The sequence below is a fragment of the Labeo rohita genome, chromosome 5 (assembly GCF_022985175.1).
Source record: "Labeo rohita strain BAU-BD-2019 chromosome 5, IGBB_LRoh.1.0, whole genome shotgun sequence".
In the NCBI taxonomy this organism is placed as follows: Eukaryota; Metazoa; Chordata; class Actinopteri; order Cypriniformes; family Cyprinidae; genus Labeo; species Labeo rohita.
In genome coordinates this window covers 7,042,082-7,058,100 of record NC_066873.1, presented here as the reverse complement: position 1 = coordinate 7,058,100, position 16,019 = coordinate 7,042,082, and the positions used below count along the sequence as shown (strand labels likewise).

General features: G+C 37.1%; 1 protein-coding gene across 1 annotated transcript in view; it reads left to right on the top strand.

The window, feature by feature from the left end:
• The first annotated feature begins 817 nt into the window (after positions 1–817).
• The window catches only part of LOC127165735 (transmembrane protein 47-like), a 54,969-nt gene continuing 39,767 nt past the window's right edge, over positions 818–16,019 (top strand). Inside the window, exon 1 of the mRNA XM_051110619.1 lies at positions 818–1,188. Within this exon, the coding sequence (XP_050966576.1) occupies positions 993–1,188 (196 nt within the window). The 5' untranslated portion in view covers positions 818–992. The remainder of the gene's footprint in view (positions 1,189–16,019) is intronic.

Genomic DNA, 16,019 nt, shown 5'->3' with positions numbered 1-16,019 from the left:
ATTAATTATGTGGTGACTGCATCCATTTCAGATGTATAACGGTAAAACTTAAGAAGACTTAAGTGATAGCAGCTGAAAAGTATGTAAAGTAAAACGGATGTATTGTTTAATACAACATGTAGATTAATAGTGTGGGCCTAGTGAGGGCTTCCTGGGGGCTAAGTAAAGGTTGCCTGTGCAGGGCCATCGTTAAGGGACCAACGTTTTGCCAATGAGCAAAGTCTCAGAGGCCCTGCGCTGGCAGCCCGCTGGGGGCCCTTAGGTTAACCCTAAGAGGGCCCGTAAAGGGCCAGTGCAGGCTTGTTTGCAGGAGCTGTGTGTGTACTTGGATGGGTAAAATGCAGAGCACAATTTCCAAGTATTGGTCACAATACTTGGCCACATGTCACATGCTAATTTACGAAACACCCTCACTGATTTGATTCTGGAGCCAGGCCTGGTCTAACATTGAAATTGCATCAAATATTGCCAATAAAAAAAAAAAATATATAAATTAAAAAAAAAAAAAATATATATATATCTTGTCCAAATGTAAAAATGTCATTTTTAAGTCTTCAAATATATATATTGAAGACTTAAAAATTACATTTGGACGACAAAATTTACCAAATTATTATTCTAGGTTTATTCAGTGAAACAAACTTTGTGCATCTGACTCAAAACATTGTAGCCTAGTCTTGTTATTGAAATGTAGTCGTGGTCTAAAACTATGAGACATACATACGGATAAACCATAGCTACGCGTTTCCCTTGAATTGACATCCACCTCCACCCATTATGTTTGTGTTTTTTTCCACTGGTCGTTGGGTGGCGCATTCCTCTGTTTGCAGAGCTTTAAGTGCTCAGGAAAGTGTCATCTGCACGCAGAGCTCAGCTCTTCAAAAACGGACAAACTTTAACTGCTGAATTATCAACGCTACATCGCTGCCGCGTCCTGGTACTCCCTATCGTAACGCGAGTACGCGAGACCCGAAACAGTCTCGTATGAGAAAATGTCCGTGAACGAAGTATACCTGTTCCGGCCGTTCAAACTGATCGCTCTTCTTTGCGTGTTTCTCGCACTTTGCTTGGACATTGTCGCGCTGCTGAGCCCCGCGTGGGTGACGGCGGATGGCTATGCGCTGTCGCTATGGGAGTCATGCAGGGAGATCGAGACAGACTGGAGCTGCATCTCCACCCTCAAGTCTGGTAAGAAGCCCAGTGTGGGCTGTAATGAATTTGAGAGAAATGTATGTTGTTAAAAATATGGTGATCGTGTCATTGCATGTTAGAATATAATTACTGGTGTTCAATTGTAAATCTTGTGAACGATTTTACAGCTTGGGGAAGAGTCATTTGACACACACACACACACACACACACACAACAAACAAAAATAAATAAATAAATGGAAACTTCCACAACGACTATTTTTGCTTGATTCTCGCAGTAGCGACAATTGACTTAATCGCGTTTTATAGTTATGTTTTGCTGTGTTTTCCCGCTGCACGTAAACTCTGTAAACAGATGTTTAAAATTACGAAAACAAACCCATAACATGTGGCGATCCGCCGTTTCCCCTTTTAATATAACAATATACGGTCGCGATTACATTTGGAAATCTGCGGAATTTACGATGGGTAGCGTCACGGATGACCAGATCAAACAATAGGTCATTGTTAGTGACTTGACTCTCAGTTTCTCTCTTTCACAGCCATAGGAGTTGTTCTTTTGCTTTGTTCTCCTTGGGCGCACTTTAAATGAGTTCACGTCCCTTGTTCTTCCTGGCCGAGCTCCACCATAATCATCTGGGAAAGACAGATGTGTAGCTATCCTTTTACACCCCTCTGCTGTGTAAGTTGTTGATGAGCAATTATTCACCATCTGGGAGGTTATGCATCGACTCCAGTGTGTTTTGTGCTGGGGTGGGCGTGATCCTCACTATTGTTGTCTAGATGGCAGGAATGTCTTTGTTTTCATGCCTTTTTTTGTGGAACCCAAATGCATCATGGTGTGCTAATTAATTTGTTAATCCATTTATTAGTTCACTTAAGTATAGTTCAAAATCTGTCATCTTTTTTTTTTTTAAGATCTATTTTTCATGCAATTAGGATGATTGGAACATAAGAATACTACAAAATTAGGCCTATGACTTTTTTTAATGCTGTATATTAAAGTCTTTTGAATCAGTATAATATCTTTGGGTTTTTTACATAGTCTGTTTTAAAATAATTAAACCCAGTTCACAAGTAACCCAGAGAGGGAAGCAGCCAAAAGTGACCTCAGTCATTATGGTGTTCACACATAGTTAACTCAAAAGAGAATCTGGTTCTTTTTTGGTCCTCTTCAGCACTGAAGTGATCTTAGACACTTTCTTGTTTACACCACAACTTCATAAGAGCTCAGAGCCCAGCTTTCTGTGCAGCAGTGGGATGCTGGCGTCTGACCTTCTGGACAATCTGGAGAGTGAAAAAGCACAGGGAATGGGGTGAGGAAGAGCTGGCAATCCCTGATCATGTGGTCAAGATATTCGCAGAGCATTTGCATTCCAGGCAAATTTAAAATTAAAAGGGAATGTTATGTATAAAGTTGTTTTAACTTCCGTTTTTCTCAGATAAAATTAAAATATTTCTTTGCTACTAATTTTTTTTAGAAAACACATTCATTTAGTTTTTTTTTTTTAATTAAAAAAATGTTATTATACATTATTGTTTTTCTAAAGAATTATATAGTAATGATATATTATCTTTCCATGGTCTATCTGAATACTTGATTCTGATTGGCTGGCAAGTATGGATTAAAACCATTTATTCCATGGTCTGTCTAAATACTGGGTTCTGATTGGCTGGCAGGTATGCAGTAAAACCTTTTTTGTTTGTTTGTTTGTTTATTTATTCAAATCCCCATTAGCTATGCCCTAAAGCATTGCTTGTCTTCCTGGGTTCCACACAACACTTAACATTCATACATTTCATACGTTAAAAAACTAAGTAAAGAAAAAATAACAATTAAATACATTCCAGACCATCTCCATAAACATTTCTTCCACATTTTTAATATCTAAAACACCTAATATATATATATATATATATATATATATATATAACTAATTGCTCATTCAATTAATTCCTATACCCCAAACTTCTTTAAGTACAGAATTCCAAGGTGAATTCCTTTACCTGCCTTTTATCCTATATTAATGGCAATGGTAAAAGATTCCATGATTTCATTGCCCTAAATGTTACTGTATGTTTAAGAAAATTCGTTTTTGCTTAGTTTGGGGAGTAAAAATCTACCCTCTGTTGCTCATCTAGTTGCATATTCATGTAACTGAACACTGGATTGTAATTGATTTTACTGATCCAATGGAGTTTTAAACTGTAAAACCTTCCTGTTAATAACAGTATTGCAGTAATCATCCTGTCTTCCACTCTTAGCCATTTAAGATCAAAAGGCATACTATTAATATTTGTACCATACGGACACTGGAGGATTAATCTCGCTGCCTTATTTTGTGCTAACTGGAGTTTCCTCAAATCTTTTTGCAGCATTGGCCCATATTATCTGACAATAGTCTAGCTGTGAGAAAAAAAGAGTATCCAATATAATTTTCATTATATCAAACGTAAAATATTGTCTACATCTCCTTACTACAGCTACCACCCTTCCCATTTTTTTCACTGTTTTCTCAATGTGCTTTGACCATGACAGTTTATTATCCAGAGTGATACCCAAAAATATTTAATAATAAATAATTAATTTCCTTAACTTGCTGAATAAGTGATTATATATATATATATATATATATATATATATATATTAATTTTAACTTTGGCTCGGACTGTAGAAAATAATTATACCAAAATACTATACTCTTTGTTTTAGATGTTTCTAGTTTGAGCTTGTTTTCTAAAATCCACTTTTTTTTTTTTTATACTCTCCAACTCCTCATTCAAAATAGCCATCAATTCAGTCGATGTTTGTGCAGATGCATAAACTGTTAAGTTAGCACTTTTTAACACCAGATATAAATCATTTGTAAAAATGGAATACGACAATGGTCCTAGGCAGCTCCCTTGTGGAATTCCACATTCAATTTCCCTTCTATCCGAATAACTTTTAATTAAAAAAAAAAAAAAAAAAAAAAAAAAAAAAAAAAAAAAAACTCTCTGTGATCTCTTATCCAAATAACTTTCAATGCAAACAATTACTGACAGTCTAAATCTATAACACTCACATTTTTCCAAAAGATGCTTATGATCTATAAGGTCAAATGCAGCTGTAAAATCTAATAAGACTGCTCTACATATCTTTTTTTTAATCCAACTCTCGATACCAATCATCTGTCATTTGTGCTAAAGCTGTACTTGTGGAGTGTCCTTTTCTAAAAGCATGTTGATAATTTGATCAGATTATTCTGTGATACATAATCTTGTATTTCATGAAATACTGCCTTCTCTAAGATCTTACTTAACACTTGTAACACTCACTGGGTGGCTATTAGAGCCACTATATTGTATTTTTCTAACTTTAGACAAAGGCATAATTTTAGCTTCCTTCCAGGCCTGTGGAAGTATTGATTGCTTGAGACTCATATTAAAAATATGATGTATTGGACCAGACACATAATCTATGGCTAATCAGATCAGATTATCATCTATATTATCTATCCCTGGTTGTTTGTCATTACAGATTTTATTAGCCTTTTCTTAGCCTTTTCTTTTTATTAAGACTTGTAACATAGTTTCTCAGTTTACAATATTTCTATCTATCCATTATACTACCAGTTTTTTTTTTTTGTTTGTTTGTTTTTTTTTTTTTTGTTTTGTTTTTTTTTTTTTTGCTGTTCTCATCGCCTCATCTCTCTGAGCCATATAATCCTTTAATTCACTATCAATCCAGGATACTCTACAATCCTTTATAAGTAATTTCTTAATAGGCGCATGATTATCAATAACTGACTGATATTTTCTAATAAATAATTCAAGTGAATCATTTAGTTCTTCAACGTCATAAATCTCTGACCACTTTATATTCCCAAGAAAGCTTCCTGGGAAAACTTCCTATATGACCTTTTATACACAATTCTTTGCTTAGCTTTGGATATTTAGTTTTTCCTTGCAATCACAACTATATTGTGATCACTACAACCTACTTGGACTGATATCGCTGTTGTATACAAATCTTCATCACTCAAGTAAATGTGATCTATACAAGATGATGTGGACTTGCCCTTATTTATGCTTATTCTCATTGGTTGTCTAACCATCTGCATCTATTACATTTACCAATTTATTCTATATTATAAACAATTTCTATATTCATTTCACATACCTTATTCAGCATCTTAACCATGTCTTCTAAATATTTATCTAAACCTGGTGGCCTATAACTACATCCTGGCTTGACATGAGGTAAGTTAACTTGCAGCCATAAAACCTCTAATTCATTACATATAATATCATCCCTTACTTTTAAAAAATGTGATTCTGCGCATAAAAAGCAACATCTCCACCATACTTATTTATATCCCTTCTGTATCAAATTATATCCACTTATAGACACTGCATTATCATCAAAGGTCTCATCCAAATGAGTTTCAGATATAGCAAAAATATTAATTGTGTTTGACAGCAACAAATCGGCAACTTCATGTACTTTGTTCCTCAAACTACAAATATTCAAATGAGCAAACTTTACTTTTTTGCCAATAAAACAGCAGTAGACATCCAATATAAGGCAGATTGCAACACACCTTGATCATTATCAAATCCTCCCATGTTCTTCTTTTACTTGCCGTAATGAGTTTATCATACCTTAAAAAAAGCAATGTCCCCTCTTTGTCTTGCAGCTTTCATTTTAGAAATCAGTTATTTTCTCCTCTTTTGAACCGATTCAGGAAAGTCATTGTTTATAAAAATATTATAAGCCTTTAGCTTTCTCACGTTGGCCATCACTCGATCTCTGTCCTTGATTCTTAAAAACGACACCATTATTGGGCGAGGCAGACTCCGGGTTCCAACTCGTTGAACTTTCTGTACACCGATGGTGTGTGTGGTCCAGGTCCAGTTTATTCTTAAAGTGAGCTAGCACTTTCTCTTCTGAGTCTGACCCCTTTTAATTCTCAGCTTCAGGAATTCCATCAATGATCACATTCTGTCATCTGGTCTGGGCATCTAAAAAATCTGTTTTCTCATCTATTACCAACATTAAATTCCGCCAGTTTATGTATGTCATCTTCATTTAGTTTACAATTAGACGACAAACTTACACTTGGCGCTTTTAAATCGTCCACCTCCATTTGTGTAAATTGGAGACTAACTTTTAACTCCTGCAGCTCTTTCACGATAGCGTCCATTCTGATGCACGTTGTTTCCATAAAGGTGTACATGCAAACTTTAAAGTTGCTTTCTTGTTGTTGCAGCAGTGTTTTATAGAAAGCTTTCTGTTGCTCCATCAATTCACGCACCTGTTCATGTGTGTTGTACTGTCCTGAGTGTTTCTCTTTATCTTTAAGACCTGCCATGCTTTCCTACAAACAACAAACCCAAGGTATAGGTGCCAACCTTCACTTCACTCCGCTGCGCTTCAAAGTAATGCAATGTAGCGTCAAGTTAAACGTCTGTAACTTGACATAAAACCATGAAAGACAGAACTTTTGGGAGCACCAGTTAATTCAGAACGTAGTGAACACACACACACACACACACACGTTTGTTTTTGTGAATTGTGGGGACTTTCCATAGACTTCTATAGATTTTATACTGACCAAATGATATTGTCTATCCCCTAACCCAACCCTAACCCTAAACCTAGCCCTCACAGAAAACATGTTTGCATCGTTACACTTTCAGATAAACATGATTTACTATTTTTAATAATTTTTTAACAATGTCAAAAACTTCAGGTTTTACTGTCCTTGTAGGGACATTTGGTCCCCACTATGTAGCAAAAACAAGTACACACACACACACACTCTCTTTGCTGGGCTGTGGACCATTTAATGCACAGGTAGTTCTAAGTCAGGTTAATCACCGTACCATATTAATGCGCTGCTTTAATTTATGTACACTAACCACAAAAGAGGCAGAATGAGGAGTTAAGCATGGCAAGGAGCAGCAGACCGACTACAACAGTGAGTAACTTAAGCCATTTTAGGATAATATCAGTTGAAATGGCTGAAAAATCATAAATACAACCAATCGTAATAAAATTTAATGGCTTATCACTTTTGACCAACAGGTGGTGCTGTTTTCAAATTGATGTGACGTGTTCTGTGTGAAATGACAATGACACACACAAAGTTTGCCGTCATTATGTCAAAGCTTTGCAGAGATACAGCCTCGATGTAGTTTGGCATCTTTCCAGCAAATTTGTTGATGCGCTAAACGAAAACGGTTTCGTATATCGACACGAAATTCATAACTTTTTGCCAGCATAGTCTGAAGATGATCTGAGTCAAATTTGGTGAAGATCGGACTAACAGTCTGGGAGGAGTTCGAAAAAGTAGGTTTTGTACATTAATCAAAATGGCGGACAGGAAGTTTGGCCAATTTCGGCATAATGGGTATCAATGTTCTCGACTTGACCCAAGGAATCTATTGGCATCAGTTTCATTCCAATAGGCTAATGTAAACAGAAGTTATTAGCATTTTTGTAAATTTCATTATTAATGTTTAGTGAATGGCGTATTACTTCTGACCCATAGGTGGCACTGTTACCAAATTGATGTGGCTTGGTCAGAGTGTGGTGACAATAGCACATATAAAATTTGGTGTCAATATGTCAAAGCTTTGCAGAGATACAGACTCGGATGCAATTTGGCATCTTTCCAGTAAATTCGTTGATGCGCTAAACGAAAACGGTTTCGTGTATCGACACAAAATCCATAACTTTTTGTCAGCATGGTCTGAAGATGATCTGAGTCAAATTTGGTGAAAATTGGACTAACGGTCTAGGAGGAGTTCGAAAAAGTAGGTTTTCAACATGAATCAAAATGGCGGACAGGAAGTTCAGCCAAAATTGGCAAAATTGGTATCGGTGTTCTCAGCATGACCGAAGGAATCTATCAAAATCAGTTTCATTTCAATAGGCTAATGTACGCAAAAGTTATTAGCATTTTTTGAAATTTCGTTATAACTTTTGACCACAAGGTGGCGCTGGCCCCAAAATTTTTATGTACATTCAGGGCATGGTGCCGAACATTTTTGTAATTAATGTCGAAACGATACGCTAATCCGTTCTCAAGATACAGCATTTTAAAGCTAAATTCAAAATGGCCGACACCCAAAATGGCTGACATGGGAAAATTGGATATGGTTCGACTCGGTATGACACACCGAATCTAAAGAGACCAGTTTTGTGATTTTTGGACAAATCATTCAGACGTTATAAAGAAAAATAGCCATTTTTCGTATCTCCTGACCACTAGGGGGCACTGCACCGAAACACTGCAGGTAGGCTCAGGTCATGCTTGTTATAACACACACCAAGTTTGGTGTCAATATGACAAACTGTTACGGAGATATAGCCTCACATTGATTTTTGCTAGCTTTTCGTAGAATTCTTTCGCGTGTTATTCGTGAACGGCTGGACGAATCGACTTGAATTCCATAACTTTTTGCCAGCATGGTCTGAAGATGATCTGGATCAATTTTTGTGACAATCGGTGCAACGGCCTAGGACGAGTTCGAAAAAGTAGGTTTTACGAACAATTGAGAATAGCGAAAAAACTAAACCTTACGATTTTTGAATTTTGGTGTCCATTCAACTCGGCATAAGCCAAGGAATCAGAGGAAAAAAAGAATTTTTGTTGTGTGGCTTACGGTTCAAACGTTATTAGCATAAATCTTTTGAAAGTTTGGACAAGTGGTGGCGCTAGAGAGTTTGAGTTAGAGACTCCAAACTTGCTATGGTTAATGTTGGGACTGTCCTCTATCAGTGTGCAAAATTATACAACTTTCCCGCAAGCGGTTCTATGGGCTGCCATAGACATAGAGGAAGAAGAAGAAGAAGAAGAAGAAGATACAAAGAAGAAGAAGAAGAAGAAGAAGAAGAAGAAGAATTTTCGGTGATGATAAGAAAAATAAATAGGTGCCACCGCAGCTAAATATAGCTGCAAGCAGCAATTGCGGGGCCAAGCACAAAAGAGGCAGAATGAGGAGTTAAGCATGGCAAGGAGCAGCAGACCGACTACAACAGTGAGTAACTTAAGCCATTTTAGGATAATATCAGTTGAAATGGCTGAAAAATCATAAATACAACCAATCGTAATAAAATTTAATGGCTTATCACTTTTGACCAACAGGTGGTGCTGTTTTCAAATTGATGTGACGTGTTCTGTGTGAAATGACAATGACACACACAAAGTTTGCCGTCATTATGTCAAAGCTTTGCAGAGATACAGCCTCAGATGTAGTTTGGCATCTTTCCAGCAAATTTGTTGATGCGCTAAACGAAAACGGTTTCGTATATCGACACGAAATTCATAACTTTTTGCCAGCATAGTCTGAAGATGATCTGAGTCAAATTTGGTGAAGATCGGACTAACAGTCTGGGAGGAGTTCGAAAAAGTAGGTTTTGTACATTAATCAAAATGGCGGACAGGAAGTTTGGCCAATTTCGGCATAATGGGTATCAATGTTCTCGACTTGACCCAAGGAATCTATTGGCATCAGTTTCATTCCAATAGGCTAATGTAAACAGAAGTTATTAGCATTTTTGTAAATTTCATTATTAATGTTTAGTGAATGGCGTATTACTTCTGACCCATAGGTGGCACTGTTACCAAATTGATGTGGCTTGGTCAGAGTGTGGTGACAATAGCACATATAAAATTTGGTGTCAATATGTCAAAGCTTTGCAGAGATACAGACTCGGATGCAATTTGGCATCTTTCCAGTAAATTCGTTGATGCGCTAAACGAAAACGGTTTCGTGTATCGACACAAAATCCATAACTTTTTGTCAGCATGGTCTGAAGATGATCTGAGTCAAATTTGGTGAAAATTGGACTAACGGTCTAGGAGGAGTTCGAAAAAGTAGGTTTTCAACATGAATCAAAATGGCGGACAGGAAGTTCAGCCAAAATTGGCAAAATTGGTATCGGTGTTCTCAGCATGACCGAAGGAATCTATCAAAATCAGTTTCATTTCAATAGGCTAATGTACGCAAAAGTTATTAGCATTTTTTGAAATTTCGTTATAACTTTTGACCACAAGGTGGCGCTGGCCCCAAAATTTTTATGTACATTCAGGGCATGGTGCCGAACATTTTTGTAATTAATGTCGAAACGATACGCTAATCCGTTCTCAAGATACAGCATTTTAAAGCTAAATTCAAAATGGCCGACACCCAAAATGGCTGACATGGGAAAATTGGATATGGTTCGACTCGGTATGACACACCGAATCTAAAGAGACCAGTTTTGTGATTTTTGGACAAATCATTCAGACGTTATAAAGAAAAATAGCCATTTTTCGTATCTCCTGACCACTAGGGGCACTGCACCGAAACACTGCAGGTAGGCTCAGGTCATGCTTGTTATAACACACACCAAGTTTGGTGTCAATATGACAAACTGTTACGGAGATATAGCCTCACATTGATTTTTGCTAGCTTTTCGTAGAATTCTTTCGCGTGTTATTCGTGAACGGCTGGACGAATCGACTTGAATTCCATAACTTTTTGCCAGCATGGTCTGAAGATGATCTGGATCAATTTTTGTGACAATCGGTGCAACGGCCTAGGACGAGTTCGAAAAAGTAGGTTTTACGAACAATTGAGAATAGAAAAAAACTAAACCTTACGATTTTTGAATTTTGGTGTCCATTCAACTCGGCATAAGCCAAGGAATCAGAGGAAAAAAGAATTTTTGTTGTGTGGCTTACGGTTCAAACGTTATTAGCATAAATCTTTTGAAAGTTTGGACAAGTGGTGGCGCTAGAGAGTTTGAGTTAGAGACTCCAAACTTGCTATGGTTAATGTTGGGACTGTCCTCTATCAGTGTGCAAAATTATACAACTTTCCCGCAAGCGGTTCTATGGGCTGCCATAGACTTGCGGCGGAAGAAGAAGAAGAAGAAGAAGAAGAAAGAAGAAGAAGAAGAAGAAGAAGAAGAAGAAACGCCAACGGAACAATAGGTGCCACCGCAAGAAGGTGCTTGGAATAACGCCAACGGATAGCTGCAAGCAGCAATAAATATAGCTGCAAGCAGCAAGCACAACAGAGGCAGAATGAGGAGCTAAGCATGGCAAGGAGCAACAGACCGACTGTAACAATGAGTAACTAAAGTCATTTTAGGATGATATCAGTTGAAATGGCTGAAAAATCATAAATACAATACAACCAATTTAATGGCTTATCACTTTTAATGGCTATAACCTTTTGACCAACAGGTGGTGCTGTTTTCAAATTGATGTGACGTGTTCTGTGTGAAATGACAATGACACACACAAAGTTTGCCGTCATTATGTCAAAGCTTTGCAGAGATACAGCCTCAGATGTAGTTTGGCATCTTTCCAGCAAATTTGTTGATGCGCTAAACGAAAACGGTTTCGTATATCGACACGAAATTCATAACTTTTTGCCAGCATAGTCTGAAGATGATCTGAGTCAAATTTGGTGAAGATCGGACTAACAGTCTGGGAGGAGTTCGAAAAAGTAGGTTTTGTACATTAATCAAAATGGCGGACAGGAAGTTTGGCCAATTTCGGCATAATGGGTATCAATGTTCTCGACTTGACCCAAGGAATCTATTGGCATCAGTTTCATTCCAATAGGCTAATGTAAACAGAAGTTATTAGCATTTTTGTAAATTTCATTATTAATGTTTAGTGAATGGCGTATTACTTCTGACCCATAGGTGGCACTGTTACCAAATTGATGTGGCTTGGTCAGAGTGTGGTGACAATAGCACATATAAAATTTGGTGTCAATATGTCAAAGCTTTGCAGAGATACAGACTCGGATGCAATTTGGCATCTTTCCAGTAAATTCGTTGATGCGCTAAACTAAAAAAACGGTTTCGTGTATCGACACAAAATCCATAACTTTTTGTCAGCATGGTCTGAAGATGATCTGAGTCAAATTTGGTGAAAATTGGACTAACGGTCTAGGAGGAGTTCGAAAAAGTAGGTTTTCAACATGAATCAAAATGGCGGACAGGAAGTTCAGCCAAAATTGGCAAAATTGGTATCGGTGTTCTCAGCATGACCGAAGGAATCTATCAAAATCAGTTTCATTTCAATAGGCTAATGTACGCAAAAGTTATTAGCATTTTTGAAATTTCGTTATAACTTTTGACCACAAGGTGGCGCTGGCCCCAAAATTTTTATGTACATTCAGGGCATGGTGCCGAACATTTTTGTAATTAATGTCGAAACGATACGCTAATCCGTTCTCAAGATACAGCATTTTAAAGCTAAATTCAAAATGGCCGACACCCAAAATGGCTGACATGGGAAAATTGGATATGGTTCGACTCGGTATGACACACCGAATCTAAAGAGACCAGTTTTGTGATTTTTGGACAAATCATTCAGACGTTATAAAGAAAAATAGCCATTTTTCGTATCTCCTGACCACTAGGGGGCACTGCACCGAAACACTGCAGGTAGGCTCAGGTCATGCTTGTTATAACACACACCAAGTTTGGTGTCAATATGACAAACTATTACGGAGATATAGCCTCACATTGATTTTTGCTAGCTTTTCGTAGAATTCTTTCGCGTGTTATTCGTGAACGGCTGGACGAATCGACTTGAATTCCATAACTTTTTGCCAGCATGGTCTGAAGATGATCTGGATCAATTTTTGTGACAATCGGTGCAACGGCCTAGGACGAGTTCGAAAAAGTAGGTTTTACGAAACAATTGAGAATATAAAAAAAAACTAAACCTTACGATTTTTGAATTTTGGTGTCCATTCAACTCGGCATAAGCCAAGGAATCAGAGGAAAAAAAGAATTTTTGTTGTGTGGCTTACGGTTCAAACGTTATTAGCATAAATCTTTTGAAAGTTTGGACAAGTGGTGGCGCTAGAGAGTTTGAGTTAGAGACTCCAAACTTGCTATGGTTAATGTTGGGACTGTCCTCTATCAGTGTGCAAAATTATACAACTTTCCCGCAAGCGGTTCTATGGGCTGCCATAGGGCTGCCATAGACTTTGCGGAATAAGAAGAAGAAGAAGAAGAAGAAGAAGAAGAAGAAGAAGAAGCGGAATAATAATAACGCCAACGGATACAATAGGTGCCACCGCACCTCTGGTGCTTGGCCCCTAATAATAATAACGCCAACGGATACAATAGGTGCCACCGCACCTCTGGTGCTTGGCCCCTAATAATAAGAACGCCAACAGATACAATAGGTGCCATCGCACCTTCGGTGCCATCGCACCTTGCCCCCCTAATAACGCCAACGGATACAATAGGTGCCACCGCACCTCCCTGTTAGGTCTAAAAAATAGTGTACCACGTCAGTGTTGAGAATACATTTGCAAGGAGTATAGAAAAAGATATTTTTCTTCTCCCCACTGTGCTGCAGTTTGGTCCCTGGCATGTCTTGACAGTTTTTTGGTGCATTCTCTTTCTTATGTTCTCTGTCTGGCTCTCTTGTTGTCCTTCTAGTATATGCTACTGAGAAAGATGGCAATCTCTGAAGAATCCCACAGCAGCTTCTGATGATAAGGAGCCTACAGCAGGCTCCTCACAGAGAATGGAGTTTGTATATGGGTGCAAGAATGTGAAGGAGAACCCTAGAGATGTTTTCTCTGCAAATATGGCTGTATAGTTATATAGTTCATATTTCTCTCTTTTTTCTAATCATTAGCCTATCTCTCTGTTCAGATCTGTCCTAAGGGGAAGCTTGAGGATACACTCTTAAACTTAGCCTAGATGGGGTTGTTGTGTGTATTGTGGGACAGAGATAAGAGGATTTCTTGTGAGAAAGATACACACAGTTAATGCTTTTCATAAGAATCATATTTAACGTGCAAGCAACCTAATTTAATTTTGCAAGTGTGACGTATTTGATTTTCAAAGGGAATGTAATGTAGAGCAGACAGGATTTTTATCCCTCAGAAATGGTTGGACTGTCAAATGTGACAATCACACAACATAATAGAGCCACACCAAATTCAAATTTGCTTGAACAATGCCTAAATAGCCTGTGTGGCTATAGGTTAGGTGTTATTTTTGAGGTCACACCTGTTTTTTACTTTGTCTCTCTTTGTGATTCATTCATGTAGGTCAGTTCATGTTCTCTTTTAACTTAGTGTGGTGATCCCTACCTTTCAAACCCATGGTCACATTCTCAGTACAGAATGCTCTGGAAAAAAATCCTGAACTGAAATAGAACAGATGTGCTGTGGGGTCTAAAAGCCTGAGAGCACTACTGAAAAGGCATTTCAAATTATAGTAAATTTTGCATAGAAAAATTGACACAAATGTCTTAGCCCTGCTTGCTCAAATGATAGCAGCACTCAGCTCTCAAACTGGCATGAACAATTGTGTACACAATATGATATTCCTTGTTATCCCAGCACGAGAATGTTCTAGAGAACTCTTTGACCCCTTTTATACCTGATATTAAAATCCACCTTGAGTGATATACAAGTACAGTTAAAAATGAACGTGCATATAAACATACAGAGAGCGTGTTTACATGCACGTTATCAAAGCAATTATGCCTAATAGGCTGACAGTGTGTGTGGGTTTTGCTTTATTAGCATAAGGTCATAAACAGCTTAAGCATAAACTGACTTATTTTTGCCCGTTACCCCAATTTCACCGGCATGTAAACACCTTAACCTGCATTTCATTGACTTATTGTAATATGTAATATATGACAAGAAATCTCCCTTATGGCAGACTAAAGCACAATGAAACAATTTTTATTTTTTAACAATGAAAACAAATATATTTTTTGTTATATATAACAAAAAAAAAAAAAAAACATTATATGGAAAAAAGGGCTAAAATGAAATAAACACAAGAGCACAGATTAATTGCAATATATTTTGGTCACTCCATTATTGTTTACTTGTAGGTTTAAAATTCTACATATAACACAATCGTTGCACTCCTGTTCCACTGTGCTCTGTCTGTTTGCCGGCGCTCGTTCAATAAAGTCTGTAAAGTTAAGCGGAGAATCACCTGCAGAAAGCTCCTGACAGCAAAATGGAAATATTTCCATGACTTTCAAACATTTACACATCGAGAATATACCTGTGAAATGCAAGTTATGCACTTAGGAAAACAGCATCTCTCAAATGCATTAAACAGTGCAAGTAGCGTCTCTGTCAGAGCATCTGATGGAGTGAGCCACTTTAAACTATACATGCCAAAATATTTATATTATTCAAACTATATACAGCCTATAGTTTGACAGAATGTTCTAATTCAACACGCCATGGGAAGTCAATCTAACTTAACATTTTCTTATACTGATATTGTTTATTTCTTACTCCTTTAATAGTTCATCAAGCTTTTAATGATTTAATCTATGCCATCTTTTGGAATGAAGGCCAGGTTTTTTCATCACTCATCATTAGAACCCATTTGCTCTCATGAAAATGTGCCATAGTTCTTAACGATTTCATTTGTTATAACGAGGCTAGCATATTAATCATTACCAGGCCAATAATACCAACTTTTTTTTTTTTTTAAATCTATATTAAACTTTTTTTTTATTTATTTTTTTTTAAATTAATCTATATAGCATTTGTTTTGAAGAACAACAGCCCGCACATTTAGGTACATTAGTAACAACAATTATATTACAACATGCCACAGTTGTAATATAAATTCATAGCGAAAAATCTGTTCTCTTTACAGATTATCTATTATACATAAGTTATAATTATACACAAGTACATGCACTCCCAGGTATATGCACTCCCAGGTTTTGCGCTTACGACTGAAGAGCGTTCAGTGAAATGAAATGTCACATTTTTGCATTGTACTTTGAAAACGTAACCCACAGTTATGCTTTCAGTTCAAATAGACATCTTATAGAGTGTTACAGTCTGTTGATCTAAAATGGT